Consider the following 19,346-nt stretch of genomic DNA (forward strand, 5'->3'; position numbering starts at 1 on the left):
TATCTTTGGAGCCTATCCTGGCACTCACTCTGGAGACCAGGCTGGCCTCGAACTCCCAGATATCCACTGCCTCTGCCTTTAAATCAATTTTTAAAATGACAGTTATGACCACTGTTCTAAGTTAGTAGAATATGTTTATTTGTTTGGGTAAGCACCCACATTTTGATTAGATTTAAGGCCTATTCTATGAGATGGGATAACTGATATTGCTAAAGTAGCTGAGAGCCCATGACTAGATAGGTTATGGGCCTAGGAGAAAGCCCAAAACTAGAAGAGCAAGACAACAAAATGACTCCGAATGACACATTGCTCTACCCATAATAAGTGCATTACTCAACCCTCATCAAGAAGCTTCTTGCAGTGAATGGGTGCCAATATTGCACCAGTATATACTGTAGGCAAATTGCTGCGTTTGGTCATAGGGTTTGTAGCTTGATAAGATTGATGATTATTTTTCTTCTACAGTAACATGCAGAGGAGCTATCAACACCATGAATATTATTCAGTGGAGGGGTGCATTTTCCAGCTGGACACCAGCCTGATTTCTCTGTGTTTGGTGGCATAAGTAAGCTGTGTCTTCAGCCATTATAGGGCCTTGCCATCCATCATGCTGTGGAAAGGAACCAACACATATGACTGAGTAACACTCAAAAAAAATGTTCAATATCCTTAGTCATCAGGAAAATGCCAGTTAAACTACTTTGATATTTCATCTTACCCCTGTCAAAATGGCTTTCCATATGGTTTTTCAAAAGGATGTTATGGAAATGTATTACTGTAGAAACTTCCTTAAGTATATACTATATGAAAGAAATTTAAACGGAGTCACCATATAATTAGGAAGAGAATACATCAACCAGACATCTTATGCCACCAAGTAAAACCTTCAATAACAGGTATAGGTTGCATCTTATTGAGTTATTGTCCAAAGGGTTCCAACACAGGCTATTGTATGTATCCTTTATGTGTTCTGATTTGTAAACCTTCTCCAGAAAGTTCCAAGTCAGTGTCAGTTGCCTGTGAGATAACTCAAAGTCAGAGGTAGAATGTAAAATGGGAATTTAAAAACCACCAATGGTTGATCTAGCTTCAGAAGTTGCAAGACATTGGAAGTCTCATAACATGTTCCCAAAACACCCGCCACTGTTAGTGCTGCTTGCCCACTTAGCTTCATTCTCCATAGGGTCCTGAGTGGCAGCAAGATGCATCTGACTTACCTGCTGCCTCATACCCAAGGTTTACAAGGAAGGGCAGTATTTTCTTGCCACATCAGCTTCAGTGCTTGCAAGCTGACTGGGGGAGGTAACCATCACAGAGAGAATCTCAAGGAATTGTAGAGATCCTGCTTAACTAAATGGGAACATATTAGCTTGCAAACAAAAGTAAAGAAAAACAAATGACAACATAAAATCCTAAAACCGTAAGCCCTGTTATAGAAACGGACATTTCTCTGACCTATAATTGCTGTCCTCTATTAATATGAGGAAGTATGGATATCATTTAGTCAAAAAAGACCAGGAAATCTTCTTTGGGACATCAGGGAAAATAATAATAATAAAATAATAATGGTAATAATAATAATAATAATAATAATAATAATAATAATAATAATAATAATAATAAGCAACACTGCCTTCATTGGCTCAGTAACTTCAGGAAATTTATATCCTGTGCTAGGATGAAGTACTACGGGCAGTGCAGTACTTTCTAGAAGTAGCTGGCTAGTGTTGCTCCTAAAAGGTAACCCTTCTCTAATCCTCTACGTCAGCATATCTGACAGTGGCTCTTGTACATCACTAGCAGATTCATACTCTAGCCAGCTGCTTCAGCAAGGGAATCAACCCTGGAAATGGACTCACCTAGGCATTCCTGTCAGCTATGGGCCTTCCTGAGTCAGGCTAGCAGAAGAAAGAACAATTGTTTTCTCCAGAATTTCAGAACTGATGCTTCAGTGGTAGACGTGTTGTGGGGATTGGTGTTATTCCACCAAATATTCTGAATCACCTATTATTGTCTTCATCTGACTGGAAAACCAGTCTGGTTCACTCCTCAACCAGGTTACAAGAATGTCTCACTTCTCAGTTAGTCAGTAGTGTCCACAGAAAATCACATCCTCCTCTTGGTAACAATGTCTTTGGGTATCATGGTGTGACACATGGTCAGAGGCACAAAGAAGGGCAAACAAGGGGGACCCCAGTCTATCATACTTTACCGGGGCTGACTGAGGACTACTCAATGCAAAATAGAAAGTGAGGAACCATTTTATCAGGAATAATTAATACAAAACCATCCCTAGAATAGAAAGTGAGGAACCATTTCACTTCCAGTATATAAGGAACAGAAGATGTGTTGGTGACTATCCTTGGGTGTTAGCTTACTCACAACGGTGTCAGTAGCTACACTGGCTGAGTTCTTTGTGTATGTTCTTTGTGCTCTTCACAGCATGTGATCTCCATGACAATCCTTTGAGGATAATTACTGACCCAAGACCACACCGTGGGTTAGTGACAAAAGCCAGAATTTGAACTCTCATGTTTTGCCCTCCTATCCTTTGTCTTGACAGATTTTATTTAACTTCAATAGGAAGAACACAAGGAAGAAAGCTGATTAAAAAAAAAAAAAGCTAGCACATCTAAATATCATGGATTCATGTGAAAAACACAATTGTTATCTTTGTTTCTGTTTTATAAGTTTTACTCCTTTAATCTGTAGACATGGAACTAGATGCGCAGGAGAAATTGCCATGCAAGCAAATAATTACAAGTGTGGGGTTGGAGTTGCATACAATTCCAAAGTTGGAGGTAAGGCTTCCCTTTTCCTGCAGTTTGGCACTTTAATTGAAGGCTTGTATTCCCTGCTATAAAATTAGGGGAGGGGACTTTCCCTAACCCAAGGGGAGATGAGTTCTTAACAAAATTTGTTGCAGGACTTGAGTGTGACTTGCAAGAAATTAGTGACTTTGAATTCCTAGAATATACATCCTTGCAGGAAAAATAATGACTCTGTTGAATGGCACTTTAGTGAAATTGAATTTTCTCTATGTTCTGTTTTCAGAGGATAGCCATTAAATTCTCGCTAAGAGAGCAGAAGGAATGGGTAAATTTAGCCACACTTTCCTTGCTTCTCAATTCTTTGCTTATAAGTAAAGAATAATGTTGTGGTTTTTGCTTTTTTAATTTTTTTTTCAAGACAAGGTTTCTCTGTGTAACAGCTCTGGTTGTTCTGGAACTAAGCCTGTAGATGAGACTAACCTCAAACTCACAGAGATCCACCTGCCTTTGCCTCCCCAGTGCTGGGATTAAATGCTTGTGCCACCATGCCAGACTCAAAGGATAGTTTTTAAAAGATTTTTTAAAAATACGTTATTGTTACATGAAGTAACCCACCTTATGATGGCAAAAAAGGAGAATCAGTAGTTGACTTGTTCAGTGTAGGTTAATTGAGGACATTTGAGATAATTGAGGCCTTCATATAAATTAGAAGTAGAAAACAAGGGACTAATTATAATATGGAGAGGTTACCACCTCTAGGCTCAAAATAGCAAGGGGAAAGGGAGGTCAGAGAAAGTAGAGAAAGAAATACATAGCTATAGAGAACTCCTTGGCAAGTGATGGAGGATGTCATTCTGAATGCTGTGAATATATGTTTCTCTTATTGGTTGATGAATAAATGCTGATTTGCCAGTAGCCAGGAAGTATAGGTGGCGCTATCACACTAGGAGAATTCTGGGAGGATGAAGGTGGAGAGTGAGTCACAAGGGAGAGACGCCATGTAGCCACCAGGAAGGTAGGATGCTTGGGTATTCTCCAGTAAGCCAAGCCATGTGGAGATAAATAGATTAATAGACATGTGTCAATAATTAAGAGAGATCTAGCCAGTGAGAAGCCTAAACCATTGGCCAAACAGTTTATAATTAATATAAGCTTCTGTGTGTGTATTTGGGAATAAATGGCTGCAGGACCTGGCAGAACAGAAACTTCCATCTACAGGCAAGAGCTCTAGCATCACATGTGTAAAATAAGCCACTTCCAAGTGGGTATGATATAGATGAACAAGACCTCACTCACCTTACATGACTACCCTCCTATTGGTGACTGCATGTTCTTTAAAAGTATTTCTCAGCAAGCATATAAAAGAATGACCTCTGGGTTACTTTTAATTTGTTCATAGAAACAATGGTTCCTTCCCTATGTAAGTTTCTTTTTGGAGATGGATCTTTTGTGGCTGCAGTTTCCAATAAAGGCACTTCTATGACAGATTAGGTCACAGCCACATGCCATAGACAGGAACAGGTATATTGAGGGAGGGATGTTTATTATTTTTCCTTCTGAAAGCTCTCTGTCATCTGTCACTTTGTTTGGATGCTAGAGGGAGAGGAGACACTTTTAATGAATAGTAGCCATGGCATTTCCTCTTGTGCAAGGATGCCACTTCCTTTCGATCTCACTATTACTGGGAACAGCTTTGAATCATCAGCAATAGCAACAAATCTCAGCTACTTTATAGTACATAATATTGACTCTAAAGTTCCTTCACAGAGACACAGATTTGTCCTTTTGGAGCTGTTAGGAACTGCCTTAGAGGTGTTGCAAATATCCAGTGCTTTGCTTTCTGTTGTTTTTGTTTGTTTGTTTCACAAAGTCCTTTAAAAAATGTGATTATTTAGAGTGTTTTGTTTTTCTATATGGACACAATGACATTCCTATTACATTCTCATTGGGTTGCTTCCTCTTTTTTTCTCAGGCATAAGAATGCTGGACGGCATTGTAACTGATGCAATTGAGGCCAGTTCAATTGGCTTCAACCCTGGCCATGTGGATATTTACAGTGCAAGCTGGGGCCCTAATGATGATGGGAAAACTGTGGAGGGGCCTGGAAGACTGGCCCAGAAGGCATTTGAATATGGTGTCAAACAGGTGAGATGCTTAATGAGGACTCACATGAAACTACTGGGAGAGGAGAAATCTTAGGTTAGAGGGAAAGATACAGTGAGCTTTGTGGAAAAGCCTTTCACAACTTTAAATGCACTTAAATCACTAAATCACTCTTCAGGGGATCAATGTTCAAGATTAAGAGAATTTCCACATTTGGGTCCACCATGGCACAGAGACCATTATTTTTTAAATACTTGCATTTTAAATATTCCTTGTGGATAGGGAGCATAACTCAGTTGGAGAAGTGATGGTTGTACCACATGAAAACTTGAGTTTGAGCCCCAGTATCTGGGTATAAAGCCACAAATGACAGTGCCTATTTGCTGCCAAGGCAGCAGAAACAGGCAAAGATCCCTGGAGATCAGGACCTGGCCAACCATTCATGGGAGAAAATGTCTTAAACAAACAACATGGATTTTTCTAAAAGCTAGGTAGATAGTGCCTCAAGAATGACAGTCAAGGCAGACCTCTGGCCTCCACACACATGCATGTACACCTGCACAAATGCATGTGTCTGAGCATACACCCATATGCACTCACACACATATACACAGAGAGACATGCACACACACACTGCTTTTAGACGTCTTTCTCACTTTTCTTCAGCATTTTTAGTAGTTCATCTATAGCCTAGACTCCTTGCAGTTGCTCTAAGAATGTGTTCTTGAATGTAAGGATTCCCTGCCTTCCACATTAAACATACCCCTGGAATCCTCTCACCTGTCATCTGTTGCTCTTTCACTTGAGCTGACTGTGTTATTGGATGGATTTTAAGACCTTGAACTATGCAGGACAAGACAAAAGTAGAAGCTTTGGAAAGCGCCAATTGAAAAAGCACAGAAAAAGTGGCCTTGACGAGTTTCATTCAATCCAGAGTCTTTTTGAATGCAGCTGCAAAGCAGATCTGAATAATGCCTGATTTTGTCATTCTGTCAGTCAGCCAGACAATTCATTCGGAAATAGAGGAAGTTCAAAGATTCAAGTATAGTGGCATAGCCAAGAGAAGAGTGAAAAGAATTCTAATTCATGTGCTAAAGGCCAGATTATGAATCTACTAATAAAGCAGAAAGGAAAAGCCTTTCTTGACCCCACTGCAGACAGAGCCCTGAAAACTAGAGACTGGCAGGGACACTCTTGTCCTGGTCTGTGATATACAATCTGACATTGAGCCTGAAGTTAAAGACAGATTCCAAAGAATTGTCTCTGAGAATGCTGTGTGTGTATTTCCTGGTAGTTTTGGTGGGCTTGATGGTAACCAGAATAGATGCTGATAGATTGTTATATGTTGTGTTTTCTTTTAGGGGAGACAAGGGAAGGGCTCCATCTTTGTTTGGGCTTCCGGGAATGGGGGTCGGCAGGGAGATAATTGTGACTGTGATGGCTACACAGACAGCATTTACACCATCTCTATCAGCAGTGCCTCCCAGCAAGGCCTGTCACCCTGGTATGCAGAGAAGTGTTCCTCCACGCTGGCCACCTCCTACAGCAGTGGGGATTACACAGACCAGCGAATAGTAGGTTACAGGTTGCTTTTGTTTCTGTCTCTCTGCTGAGGTAGCTCTGCAGGGCTTTCAGAGCAACCCTCTCCCCTGACCTTCGGTGGAACTGGTTTGCTTCAGCTTGACATCTCATTGGGGAAGGCTCATGCTTGCTCACTTGAAAGATTGGCATATGTTGGGAGATTTCTCTCCAGGGACAATGACACTTCTGCCAAGATGATCTTCCCTGTCATTTTTTAACTCAGCTCAGAGAAGCCACAAAACCTGTCATTACATTACAGCAGGCACTCCAAATGCCTTTTCTGCCTGTCTGATGTCTCTAGAAACAGTCTAGAAGGAGATTTCAGGGTCATAGGGCTTTGTCACCCCGTGCTTGCTGATCCTCTAATAACCATTAGCAAATGATACAAGTGCAGCCTGTACACCAGTGATATCTTTTAAGAACAGAGAACCCACATGAAAAATAACAGTCTCATTGTTGCCTGGGGTGAACTCAGCCTTCAGGAAAGCAGCTCAAGGAGTTATATGCTTCGATCTCCTCCAGCCCACGCAAGCCTGTGCCTGCGCTTCCATGAGTCATGAACAATTATTAGATTTCCCTTCAAGGGCATAATGATGAAGAACTGTTTGGAGGCATTGAGAACAGAGATGGGCACTTTAAATTTAAACATTTAAAGCCTCAAATTTAACTAGGGACGAAGAATCCACTAGATGAAGCGTGTAGATCCTAACCTCAATAAAGGAGCAGGCTAATAATAATTAGTTATTAGTTAATAATTCCCAGGTTCTGGGTACTGGTTGCCCATAACCCCAATATGTTATGATAGAGTGTTATACATGCTGTCTTTTCTTTTAGGGGAGATAAGGGAAGGGCTCCATCTTTGTCTGATCTACTCGGAATGGAGGTCCTGGAATATATGCACAATTCCCACTAACAATCCTGAAAAGAGCACCAGCACTAATTTCTGGCTTACACAAGATCAGTGTTTTATTGCTCTCTTTCTGAGCCTACTTTAGGCAACAGAGCTGTGTCGTTTCCACTGAAAGGTGCTGGCCTCCCTCTCATGCCCTATGTTCAGCTACTTGAATAATAGACTGTGACATTCTCCTCAAGGGTTCTGTATAGCAGACACACTTTATAGCTTTAGAAAGGGACATATCAGACATCTGCCCATAGGTGTCAGAGTCCCTAGCTGTTGCTATCCGTAGCATCCAAAGCTGGCTTCTGTTAAAAGTTTAAATGTTAAAATTGCCTGCTAAGCATTTTGGAATTGCTACTGCACAGACTTGCCCTCATCTGAAGCCCTGTGCACTGAAGCAGGGAAGAGACTTCTACCTTTGTAGAGATTGGTCCTTAGGTAAAGCAGTCCTGAGAGAGACAGATGGTGGATTCTATTTGAGACAGTTGCAATAATGCTTTTTCTTACGTAACGCTTTTCCTCCACATAGTCATCTCTGGGGGCTTATTTGCGTCAACAAGTATAAAGGGCATCTTGACTTCCGCAGCTCTCTGAGAAGTAGAGCCACCATAACTTGAGAAATCTGAAGATGCTAAGTGGGAAGCCAAAGGAGGTGATAATAGAACAAATTATTTTTTTACACCTCCCTCCCACACATTGAAGTCTCTAGCTAAAACTAAGACACTGAAGCCTGGGTGGGTGTCTGCTTAGTAATCATTTGGCCCCACTGTTTGTTCACCCAGCAGACTGACTGGAAGTGGTTGAGGTATTTCTGCTTTATCTCAGTAACCTCTTTATTATCCTAAAGTTAGCCTGATCAGTTCATACAGACAATAATATGGTTCAAAAATACTTTCACAAGGCAGGCTCTCACTTATGTCTCAGAATGAGTCCGGAAAAATAAATCTCATTCCAGTAATGTGAAGAATACATAATGTGACCACGGGCCACATCTAGTACACAGCAGTTTTATAACCTGAACCAAGAACCAAATGTGGGTTAATTTTTAAATCTGACCATCTAAAGGCAGAAGACATGAACTCATAGCTTCCCAATCAAGTTTACAATGAATACAAAATCTATTCTGAGCAAGTTCTGTTCAAAGAAGTCTTATCAAGATGTCATTATATCCCCATGTTACAGAGGCAGACAGATGTCAATCTGAAGGCCAGAGGGAATGTTGTTTGAGTTAGAATTTCTAAATATGCCCGACCATGCACAATGGACCTGATGATTAATGGACTGGCATGATTCACAATGATTTAGAAACAGTTCCTTTTTTATAGACACATTTCGTTTGGGAATCTCAGAAGAGAAAATATTCATAGTGGGAGTACTTCATCCCCAGAAAAGGCAACTTGCTGCCAGAATTATAGACAAGTTGCATATAGAGGAGAGTGAACTAAAATATCAGCAGATGGCAAACATCCGCTTGCTGGTGCTTGAGAGAAGGAAGTGGAGAGTGGGATCTTGAGCTTCCTGGACACAGCAGAGGCAGAACTTGGTCTAGCTATCCCTCCAATGCTCCTCATGTCTCTATTTTTCTTTCCTTCTTTCCAGACAAGTGCCGACTTGCACAATGACTGCACAGAGACCCACACAGGCACCTCAGCCTCTGCACCTCTGGCTGCTGGCATCTTTGCTCTGGCCTTGGAAGCAAAGTAAGACCCCCAAATGTGGTCAGCTTGACTGAGACTGCTTCTTATATTGTTTTCTGAATATGTGATTATAGGAGAAATTTTGAACAACTGCAAAAAGAGCAACAACAACATTTAGCTAAATCCTCTCACTTTGAAATCATTGCTGACACCTCAATGTAGATTTATGAAGCATACATCATATTGCAAATTATTTTCTAATATTTAAAAACTACAATATATTAGAAATATTGACACACATTTCAGTCAGTGTTCTTGGCTTTCTCCCCTAGTTCTCCTCCTGCACAACAAGCCTGTCCTATCAGACAGAAGTCTGTCCAAATCGTTTTCTGGGAGTGATGCTGAAAACAAAAGTGCTTTCTCCACATTATAAAACCTTCATTCTGGAGCTAATGTAACTAGATAAGACATGATAATTAAAACCAAGTCTTTATCTTTGCATACTGCTACAGACTATAAATACAAATTTGGTAAAGCCATCCAATCATGTTTCTGTAAATATTGGCATTTTTGATATGTTCCTAGAAACAAGCACACAGACTTGGGAAATCTGAGCCAAAGAGAAGGTGTGTTTTAATGATTTTGATGCATATTGACAAGTTGTTGCCTTGAAAGGCCATATCATGCTATATTCTCACAAGGAGTGTATGTTTGAAAGTGCCAGTTTCTAAAATACTAACAGTGCTTACCTTTAATGTGTTTGTTGTGTGAAGGAAATGGTGTCTTGTTTAATATTCGGCTCATTACTGACGTAGTTCAGAAGTTTATGTCTTTTGGCCTGTTGCCCTCTGATACAGCCTTTTTATGTCCCTGGCTTTTATGGCCTTCATTACAGAGATCCATTAATACTTTATCAGTTTGGCATTTACCTTCAGTTTTACTCATAGGTAACAGTGTAACAAGGCTATTGAGTAATGAGCTATGCTTTCCAGTCTGTTTCTCTAGTGTTTGTTTCTTTAAAAATTCTCATAAACCAAAACTAGATTCAAATTATTTATGTTTTATTGCCTCTCCTTTGCTATGCTTAACTTCTAAATCCCTCTGGCCTTTATTTTAGTATAAGATGTTAAAAATGGGCTTAGCAACTTTTTTACTTCATAGAAGTTGTCCAACAGTCTTAACAATTAACACAGAAGCAAACAAAAGCCTATTCACCTCACAGCTGCTTCCATAGCTTAGTTTTTCTTATCCCTGCCTTTTGATATCTGGTGACAAGAGGTGAACCGAGCTGGAAGAGGGCATAGTAGCCACCCACATATGTGTACACTACACAAAACATGCTGTCCTCTCTACCACAAGGAAGAGTCCTGAGCAGCTGAGCCTTTGTCAGAATCAGTCCAGTGAAGGATCCCTGAAGAGATGAGGGTGGAGTTTCTGGGTGTCAACAGTGAGACCCAGAATGACCCCTGTCCAGGCTTTTACCTAGTGTCTATCTATTAAGAAGAAGTGGACAGATATTGGATTAAGTTTTTTTTAATTTTTCTATTCAATATCTACCAAATGCATACAAATATAATACATCAGGCCAAGGCCATCTTGGTTTAGTGACCAGTAGAACAGAAGTATCCACTAAGCCAAACTTTATAATCTTTAAAAACAGTATAGTGTTAATTTTACATAAGAACTGGAATTTTAATTTTTATTTAAACATACGCACGTGTGTACACTACATGCTTATAATGCCTCTGTGGGTCAGAAGAAGGAATCAGATCCCCTGTAACTGGAGTTAAGACAACTATGAGATGACTGATCTGGGTGCTGGAAATCAAACCCAGGTCCTCTGCAAGAGCAGGAAGTGCTCCAAGCCCATGGAGGCATCTCTCCAGCCCCAGAACTGACATTTTAGTTTCTTTTTTAAAAACTAAATTTTATTTAAATAGAAACAATCTTATTTTACATATCTATCCCAGTTCCCTCTCCCTCTCATCCTCCCACCAACCCCCCAATCCCACCCCCATCCACTCCCCAGGGAGGGTGAGGTCTTCCATGAGGGATCATAAAAATCTGTCAAGTCATTTGGTATAGGGCCTAGGTCCTCCCCTGTATATCTAGGCTAAGAGAGTATCCCTCCATGAGAAATGGGCTCCCAAAGTCCATTCCTGCATTAGGGATACATCCTGGTTCCACTGCAAGAGGCCCAATAGAGTGCCCAGTGCTCCTAGATGACACCCACATTCAGGGGGCCTGGTTTGGTCCTATGTTGGTTCCCCAGCTGTCAGAGTGGGGTCCATGAGTTCCTACCAGCTCAGCTCTTCCTGTGGGTTTTCACAGAGTGGTCTTGATCCCTTGTTCCTCACTCCTCCCTCTCTGCAACTGGATTCCAGGAGTTTGACTCAGTGCTTAGCTGTGGATGTCTGCTTCTGCTTCTATCAGCTACTGGATGAAGGCTCTAGGATGACATATAAGGTAGTCTTCATTCTCATTATAAGGGAAGGGCATTTAAGGTAGCCTCTCCACTATTGCTTAGGTTCCTAGTTGGAGTCATCTTTGTGAATTTCTGTTCAATTCCCTAGTGCCAGATTTCTCTTTAAACCTATAGTGGCTCCCTCTATTGATGTGTCTCTTTTCTTGCTCTCCTCTATTCCTCTTCCCACTCAGTCTTCCTGATCCCTCATGTTCTCCTCACCCCTTCTCTTCTACCCTCCTTTTTCTCCCCCCCCCATGCTCTCAATTTGTTCAGGGGTTCTTGTCCCTTTCTACTTCACTGGGGACATTGTATGTCTCTCTTACAGTCCTCCTTGTTTCCTAGCTTCTCTGGAGTTCTGGATTGTAGGCTACTAATCCTTTTCTTTATGTCTAATATTAATATTTCAGTGAGTACTTACCACGTTTGTCTTTCTCTGACTGCGTTACTTCACTTAAGATGGTTTCTTCTACTTCTATCAATTTGCCTGCACATTTCAAGATTCCATTGCTTTTTATCTACTGAGTACCAATTTTCTCTATCAATTCTTTGGTTGAGGGGCATCTAAGTTGCTTCTAGGTTCTGGTTATTACAAATAATGCTGCTATGAACATAGTTGAACAGATGTCCTTGCGGTATGAACGTACATCCTTTGGGTATATGCCTAAGAGTGGAACTGCTGCTTCTTGAGGGAGACTGGTTCCCATTTTCCCGTGAAACTGCCATACTGATTTCCAAAGTGGCTGTACAAGTTTGCACTCCCACCAGCAATGGAGAAGTGTTCCCCTTTCTCCACATCCTCTCCAGCATAAACTGTCTTGGTGTTTTTTATTTTATCCACTCTGACAGGAGTAAAATGATATCTCAGAGTTGTTTTGATTTGCATTTCCCTGATGGCTAAGGATGTTGACCCGTTTTTTTTTAGTGTCATTCAGCCATTTTAGATTCCTCTATTTAGAATTCTCTATTTAGTTCTGTACACCACTTTTTAATTGAATTATTTGGTGTTTTGTTGACTAGATTCTTGAGTTCTTTGTATATTTTGGAGATCAGCCCTCTGTCTGATGTTGGGTTGGTGAAGATCTTTTCCCATTCTGTGGGCTGCTGTTTTGTCTTGTAGACTGTATCCTTTGCCTTATAGAAGCTTCTCAGTTTCAGGAGGTCCCATTTATTAATTGTCAATCTCAGTGTTTTTGCTACTGGTGTTATGTTCAGGAAGCAGTCTCTACTACTTTGTTCAAGGGTACCTCCCACTTTCTCTTCTAATAGATTCAGTGTGGTTGGATTTATGTTGAGGTCTTTGATCTATTTGGACTTAAGTTTTGTGCATGGCGATAGATATGGATCTATCTGCAATCTTCTACATGTCCATATCAAGTTATGCCAGCACCATTTGTTGAAGATGCTTTCTTTTTTTTTTCCATTATATAGTTTTTGGCTTCTTTGTCAAAAATCAGTTGTTTATAGGTGACTAGGTTAATATCAGGGTCTTCAATTCGATTCCATTGTTCTACTTGTCTGTTTTTATGCCAATACCAAGCTGTTTTCATTACTATAGCTCTATAATAGAGCTTGAAGTCAGAGATGGTGATGCCTCCTGAAGTTCTTTTATTGTACAGGGTTGCTTTGGCTATCCTGGGTCTTTTGTTTTTCCATATAAAGTTGAGTATTTTCCTTTCAAGGTCTGTGGAGTATTGTGCTGGGATTTTGAAAGAGATTGAATTGAATCTATAGATTGCTTTTGGTAAGGTTGCCATTTTTGCTATGTTGATCCTACCTATCCAAGAGCATGGGAGATCTTTCAATTTTCTGGTCCCTTCTTTAATTTCTTGTCATACAGGTCTTTCATCTGTTTGGCTAGAGTTACCCCATAATATTTTATGTTATTTGTGGCTATTGTAAATGGTGATGGGAGATTTTAAAGTTTCTGAACCTTCAAACCTTCACAGGAGGAAAATTATTTAAGAATGATGTAGCCTAATTAATCTTGTTTGTCTGTAGTAGGCTTTATCTAAAGGAGAAGCAATTTTGCTGTGAAATACATGGCCAGTTAACAAGCAGTCTGAATTTCTTTGCTCCTAAATGCAGAATTACTTAACGTGTATATATGAAATTTTCTGGGGACTGGATTTTGGGTTCTAGAATATCCTCATCATATTCATAATTAAAACATTAATAGTTTATAATCTTCCAGGTATAGAGTATAAGACTTTAATTTCCCTAATTTTGATTCTAGTTACCAATACAATGAATTTGATGTGTCTAAACATTTATATCCATCCTACTAAAGTATACAGCATTTGTTGAGTTGTCTGTTCTCAATTGCATGGCTTTCTGCATCGCATTCAATGACCTAATCAAGACTATATATCAGAAAATCCGAATGCTAGAATGTCTAGACAGGAACACAAGCATGGACCTAGTCATTCCAGACTGAATCATTCAAACAATTATTATCACCTAAGGAACACCCAGGGAGACTGGATTACCTTTGATGAAACTTGTCAAGAATGACATTTGGTGCTTATCATGTTCATACCGTGGGCCAGACACTGTGCTAAACTTTCACATACAATGTTAATTCTAAATGTGTGAGCATTATCTCACCAAAAAAAGATACAAATTCAGACCTGTCTGCCCTGAAATGATGCCACCCTATGCTGACCCCTAACAGCTCTGACATGGAGTGTTGAATGGAAGGCAATCATCCCACCAAATAAAGAAGACTGAGGTAAAAAAATATCTAGTTCCCCATAAAAGGCTGCAGTCACAGATTTCTTACTGTACCTCTAGGAGACAGGAAAGAACAAAGGGAAGGAGAAAGAAACATTCTGGCTGAGATAATCTACAAAGTAATACTTTTCTTCCCTAGGCAGTAATTCTTGAATACAGTATCCCTGGGGCAGTTGTTTTCCAAGCACTTTACCAGATTCCATTGCTAAGGACTCAGATTGTAAAGTGTCTGTCTTAGAAGCCCTGTTTTCCTCTTAGCACTGCTTCCAAAGTGTCCCATAGGTTTGGGTATGTTGTGTCTTCATTATCATTAAATTCTAGGAAGTCTTTAATTTCTTTTTTTTTTTATTTCTTCCTTGACCCAGGAATGTAGACCCTCCCCCAAACTTTTAAAGTCAAGAGAATCAGAAATAAACCATCACTATTGTACAAAGTCTTCAGGGGAACAAACCCCCATAAAATTCATACAATTCCCTTTGAAAGTTCAAGTTAGAAACTCTTCAATATCTGAACTCAAGTAAGTGCAGTTAGAGGCTGAACCAGGTAGATACTAAACCAGGTAACCCAAGAATTTTCACTGGTGATTTTGTACCCAGACTTTTTTTTATCTGTATCTCTTCTAATTAATGGAATGCTTAATTCAGTGTTTACTTCTGTAACTCGTATTTTCAATAACATTTCTCTGCTTAGTAACACAATGCAGGCTTGTCGTTTTTAATTAATGCAGATGTTGGTATGCACTAATTAACAAAGGAAGGCTGTCAGGAATTGGTCTACTGTTAGCAGCTCCTTTTCATTTACAAAATGTAAGCACACAACTGCAAAATAGTTGTTAAGAAAGAAAGAAGACTTAATTTTCCTAATTGCTGACAGTGAACTTCCTTAGATGTTTCCCAAAAGTTATATATAAATTTGAAAATACAGAAAGTACTGCAAATAAATGCTCTGTCATAGAAATGTGAAAAAAAAATGTATACCTTGAATGTGATCCCACACCATCATTTCTTAAGCCCTTAGTCTCCATCTTCATCCCTCTTACACAGATCAACCAAATGGGAAACTTGTCCATTGCCCATTGACCACCTTGATAGGAGGCTTTTACTTAGGACACCTTATTTTAAAGACTGGTATAAAACAAACACTTTAATAATGTGCTTTAGGGACAGAAGTCATTGTTTGTACCTTGAGAACACAGCCTTTTCTGATCAACTGGCTAATGATTCCTGAATGTGTGAGGGCCACAAAACAATAGGTACAGAGATGTAATTCTAATGTTAAATAGACAGAAGTTCTGAGTAGTAAGGCATTCTAGAGATTGTCACATCCAACTTTCTCTTATGATAGATGAGATGACTCAAGCCCAGACAAAGAAAGGAGCCAGACTTCGGTGGTTGAACCATTCACCAGAGCATTAAACAGTTTCATGTGTTTTTTTATATTGCTCCCTACATTGATGCCATGATTGAAAGTGTCTTGTAATTTGCTTAACTGCTCATATGATTATAATAATATTCCTACCAATTCCTGTTAGTTTTGGTGCAATACAAAACCAGATTGACTTAAAAATATAAAATCCCACCCTACCTATACTAGTAGAGTTGGACATATCTCAGAAATTTTCATTACTTATCAGTCCACTATGTGATTATACTGCATGTGATCTGGGATTCACCGGGAATCACTAGACTGGAGTCTTTTTCAAGTTTCCACCAGTTGCTTTGGAATTTCACAATATATCTGGCAAGAATGCAGGTCAGCTGAGTGAGAATGAGTGGAACTTTCAGTTATTGGGGTAGCCCATTAAAGCAACAAGTCAAAATGAGAGTTAAGCCTTTAATCATCCAGTGATAACCACCAGCATAGACATGGGGCTTGTCTCATTTCTGAGAGCCCAAATGACAGATCTCAGCAGTTTTATGAACCTTGCAGTTATGTATGTATTACTGCACTTGTAAATAATAACTGCTTAATAGAGGATAAAATTGGAAAAGTGCCTTTAGGGTTTATACATTATCTTCCATAAGGAAATCTTGACAGAAGTACCTCAAGAAGACTTTGAAGCAAGTCTCCTACAGAGAGACTTTAGAATAAAGGAATTTGCCCTGGCAGGGGCTGGGGTGTGAGGGAATGGGGTGGGCAGGCTAAGAATGTACTTGAGAAAAGTTCAGAAGAGGTCAGGGAGCTAAAGACTTGACTGCAACTTCAAAGGCCACAGTACAATGGCTCTGGACCAGGGCTGGTTCAAACATAGGTAGCTTTTGTTAGAAGTCTCATCAATGAAAGCCTTCCTAATTCCAAATGGTTATGCCTGGGAGATCATACACAAGTCTTTAAACAGTACCCAGGGTATTGATTAACTGATACATTATTGGCTCTGGGGAGAAAGCAGCAAATTGAGTCAGATTTCCATGATTCTTCAGCCTCATGGTAAGAAAGAACCTTTGAGAAATATGCATTATTTATTAAATAATGCTTGATTTCACAAGAGGGAAACAACACAGCTCACAAAACAATGAAATACTTAAGGTCTTGAAACAGTCTAATGACTAACAGCAGTAAGCTTCAAAATTATATCAGAATATTTAACATAGGCAACTTTTTATTCACTGGCATTATTTACAATACTCGTCTTTATTATTTTTTATTATAGTATGGTTACATGATTTTCTCCTTTCTTTTTCTCCCTCAAAATCTTCCCATACACCCTCATTACTCTTTCAAATTCATGACCTCTTTTTTAATTATATAATGTCACTTGTATGCATGTTTTCAAGGCAATTGTACTTTTTCCAGGAAGACTATTTTTTCCTTCTCTCAGTATTCATTGGGTGTCTGTAGCTTTTTGTGTAGGATTGAGGCCTCATAGATTTTCATTGGTCCACTTTGATATGTCTATTATTTTTGTCCTTGTGTAGCTCATGTAAAGTAGTCATGCTGGGGAGACTTTATGTGTGTAGCTTAAATATTTTATTACATTCATTTGGTAGATGTATGTGTCACAGAGCACAAACATGTTGAGGTCAAAGGACACCTTGCAGGAGTCAGTTCTCTCTTCTTCCACCATGCTGGGGATAGCATTCAGATCAACAGGTGTGATGTAAGGTGGTCCTACTTGCTTGCCATTCCCATTTACTCTTGAATACTCCAGTGCCTGGCATTCTTCTGTGTGTTTGCTAAGCGTCTGGGAATAAGGTAATAAGTTCTCATTCCTTGTGGCTAAATTCCAGCTAGAGCAGCAGAAAATAAGACACAAAACAAATGGGTTGACCAGTATGTAATAATATGGAGAAAAGAGAAACATCAGAGCAGGATGTGAGCTCCAGGAGCATGTTGCAGGGGTTGGGAGCCTCAGTAGGGTAGTCAAGGAAGGCCTCTACCTATTGTAATACTTTGAGTCTCCAACTTACACATGTTGTTTTTAAATTAATTTTACTGAAACTTCAAAGTTTACCATTTTCTTCAGCAAAAATCCAGAACAATTCCCACTGCCCAAATGGTAAAATCGAAGCTCACTCTGTGGCATTCAGCATTTTCAGTTCTGGCTTAGTTCTCTTCATTGCCTCTTCCCTGCCCTGGCATACAGACTGTGATGTGGCCAGCTGTGCTCCCACATCATGCTGCTGCTGCTCTGGTTGCCATGGACTCCCTTTTAGAAGCTCTATGAACCCTTCAAAATTTACCTCATATATGTCTTCCCAGAAAAGACATTCTCCAGGCTTTCATAGTACATTAAGTTATAAATGCAACATTCAACATACATAGTTATATAAAAGGTTTTTTTAACTGTACTATAAATTTCTTAAGAACTAGAACCACCCCCTTGAATATTCTAATAATATTTAGCACAATACCTTTCAAGAGTAATCTCATGAATTTCTTGTCATCCCTCAATATCTGCCAAGAATCGGGTTTTATAAAGTTCAAGTCTCTTGTATGAAATGGTATAGTTATTGTAAACAACATATGCATGTGTCATATGTTTCAAGTAATTTTCAAATTACTTATAATACCTAATACAATGTAAATCCTATGTTATACTGCACTTTTTAAGGAATGGTAAAAAAGGGAACATATATATATATATATATACATATATATATATATATACATATATATCAGTACAAGTAAAAAGGTTTTCTTTTGAAATATTTTTGGATCCATGTTTGGTTAAATCCTAAGTATGTGGAACCCAGGAATATGGAGCTCTGACTACATTTAAAAAACGACAAGTTTAGTAAGTTTCAAGCCCCAGTTTTTCAAATCTGATTCTTCCCATGACAAAAGCAAGGCTTAAGGTGTTAAGGCATTCCATAAACAGAACTAGAGACACAAAGAAAGTCATATTATGTGAATAAATAAATTAAATTCAAAATAAAAATAATCCATGACTCCTCCTCATACCACCAAGGGCTGTGCAGACACCCAGGGTCTGGTCAGCCATCTGAGATTATGTTAGTGTCCGAGAGTCATGCTGTCATCAGGGTCATACTGATCTGGGTAGCCTTTGCTGCCACAGGGGCCATGATAACATCCAGGTCCAAGCTGTTGCCAAGGGCCTTGTGGGTCTGTAGTCCTGGTACAGCAGGGTCTTTGTTGATTTCCATGGCCCATGTTACCACAGAAGGCCATGGGTGTTGAAGCCTGAGGACAGTGCTGAGATGGATCCATCATTTGCTAGCTCTGGAAGATCTGGCCCTGTCCTTCACTGACCACTGCAGCACAAGGGCTAGCCCCACCCCTCACTGGAGAGCCATCCACCCCTTACTACAGGTATGGGAGAGCTGGCCTGCATGGCAGAGCCTAGGAGAGCTGGTTCTGTCCTTCATCTTAAGGGGGAGGTCCCAATGGCCCAGACCAACCAAATTAGCTACCACCCAGATCCACATCCAGGGCTTTAACCTGGCTCACTCCAACATTGACCCTATCTATGACCTACAAGGGTGTAAGTGTGTGAAGGGACTGATCCTACAGAACCAATAGCCACAAGGTCTCTATGACTTGTGGCAACAGGAGGATGTCTGAGTAGACTTTCAGTGAGGGTCCAGTGATGATGATGTGAGAGAGGTCTTGAACCAGACCAACAACTTGTTGTAATGAACAGTGAAGCTGAGTGTACAAAAGGATACACTGCATGACACACCACAGCTCCCAATGGCACT

At 39.8% G+C, this 19,346-nt stretch overlaps 1 protein-coding gene across 1 annotated transcript in view; it reads left to right on the forward strand.

Annotated features, from left to right (window-relative positions):
• The window catches only part of Pcsk1 (proprotein convertase subtilisin/kexin type 1), a 54,560-nt gene that overhangs the window by 23,519 nt on the left and 11,695 nt on the right, over positions 1–19,346 (forward strand). Inside the window, exons 6-9 of the mRNA XM_035438776.1 lie at positions 2,713–2,801; positions 4,744–4,916; positions 6,236–6,448; positions 8,953–9,053. Coding sequence (XP_035294667.1) covers positions 2,713–2,801; positions 4,744–4,916; positions 6,236–6,448; positions 8,953–9,053 — 576 coding nt within the window. The remainder of the gene's footprint in view (positions 1–2,712; positions 2,802–4,743; positions 4,917–6,235; positions 6,449–8,952; positions 9,054–19,346) is intronic.

This window comes from Cricetulus griseus, chromosome 2, assembly GCF_003668045.3.
Source record: "Cricetulus griseus strain 17A/GY chromosome 2, alternate assembly CriGri-PICRH-1.0, whole genome shotgun sequence".
Classification (NCBI taxonomy): Eukaryota; Metazoa; Chordata; class Mammalia; order Rodentia; family Cricetidae; genus Cricetulus; species Cricetulus griseus.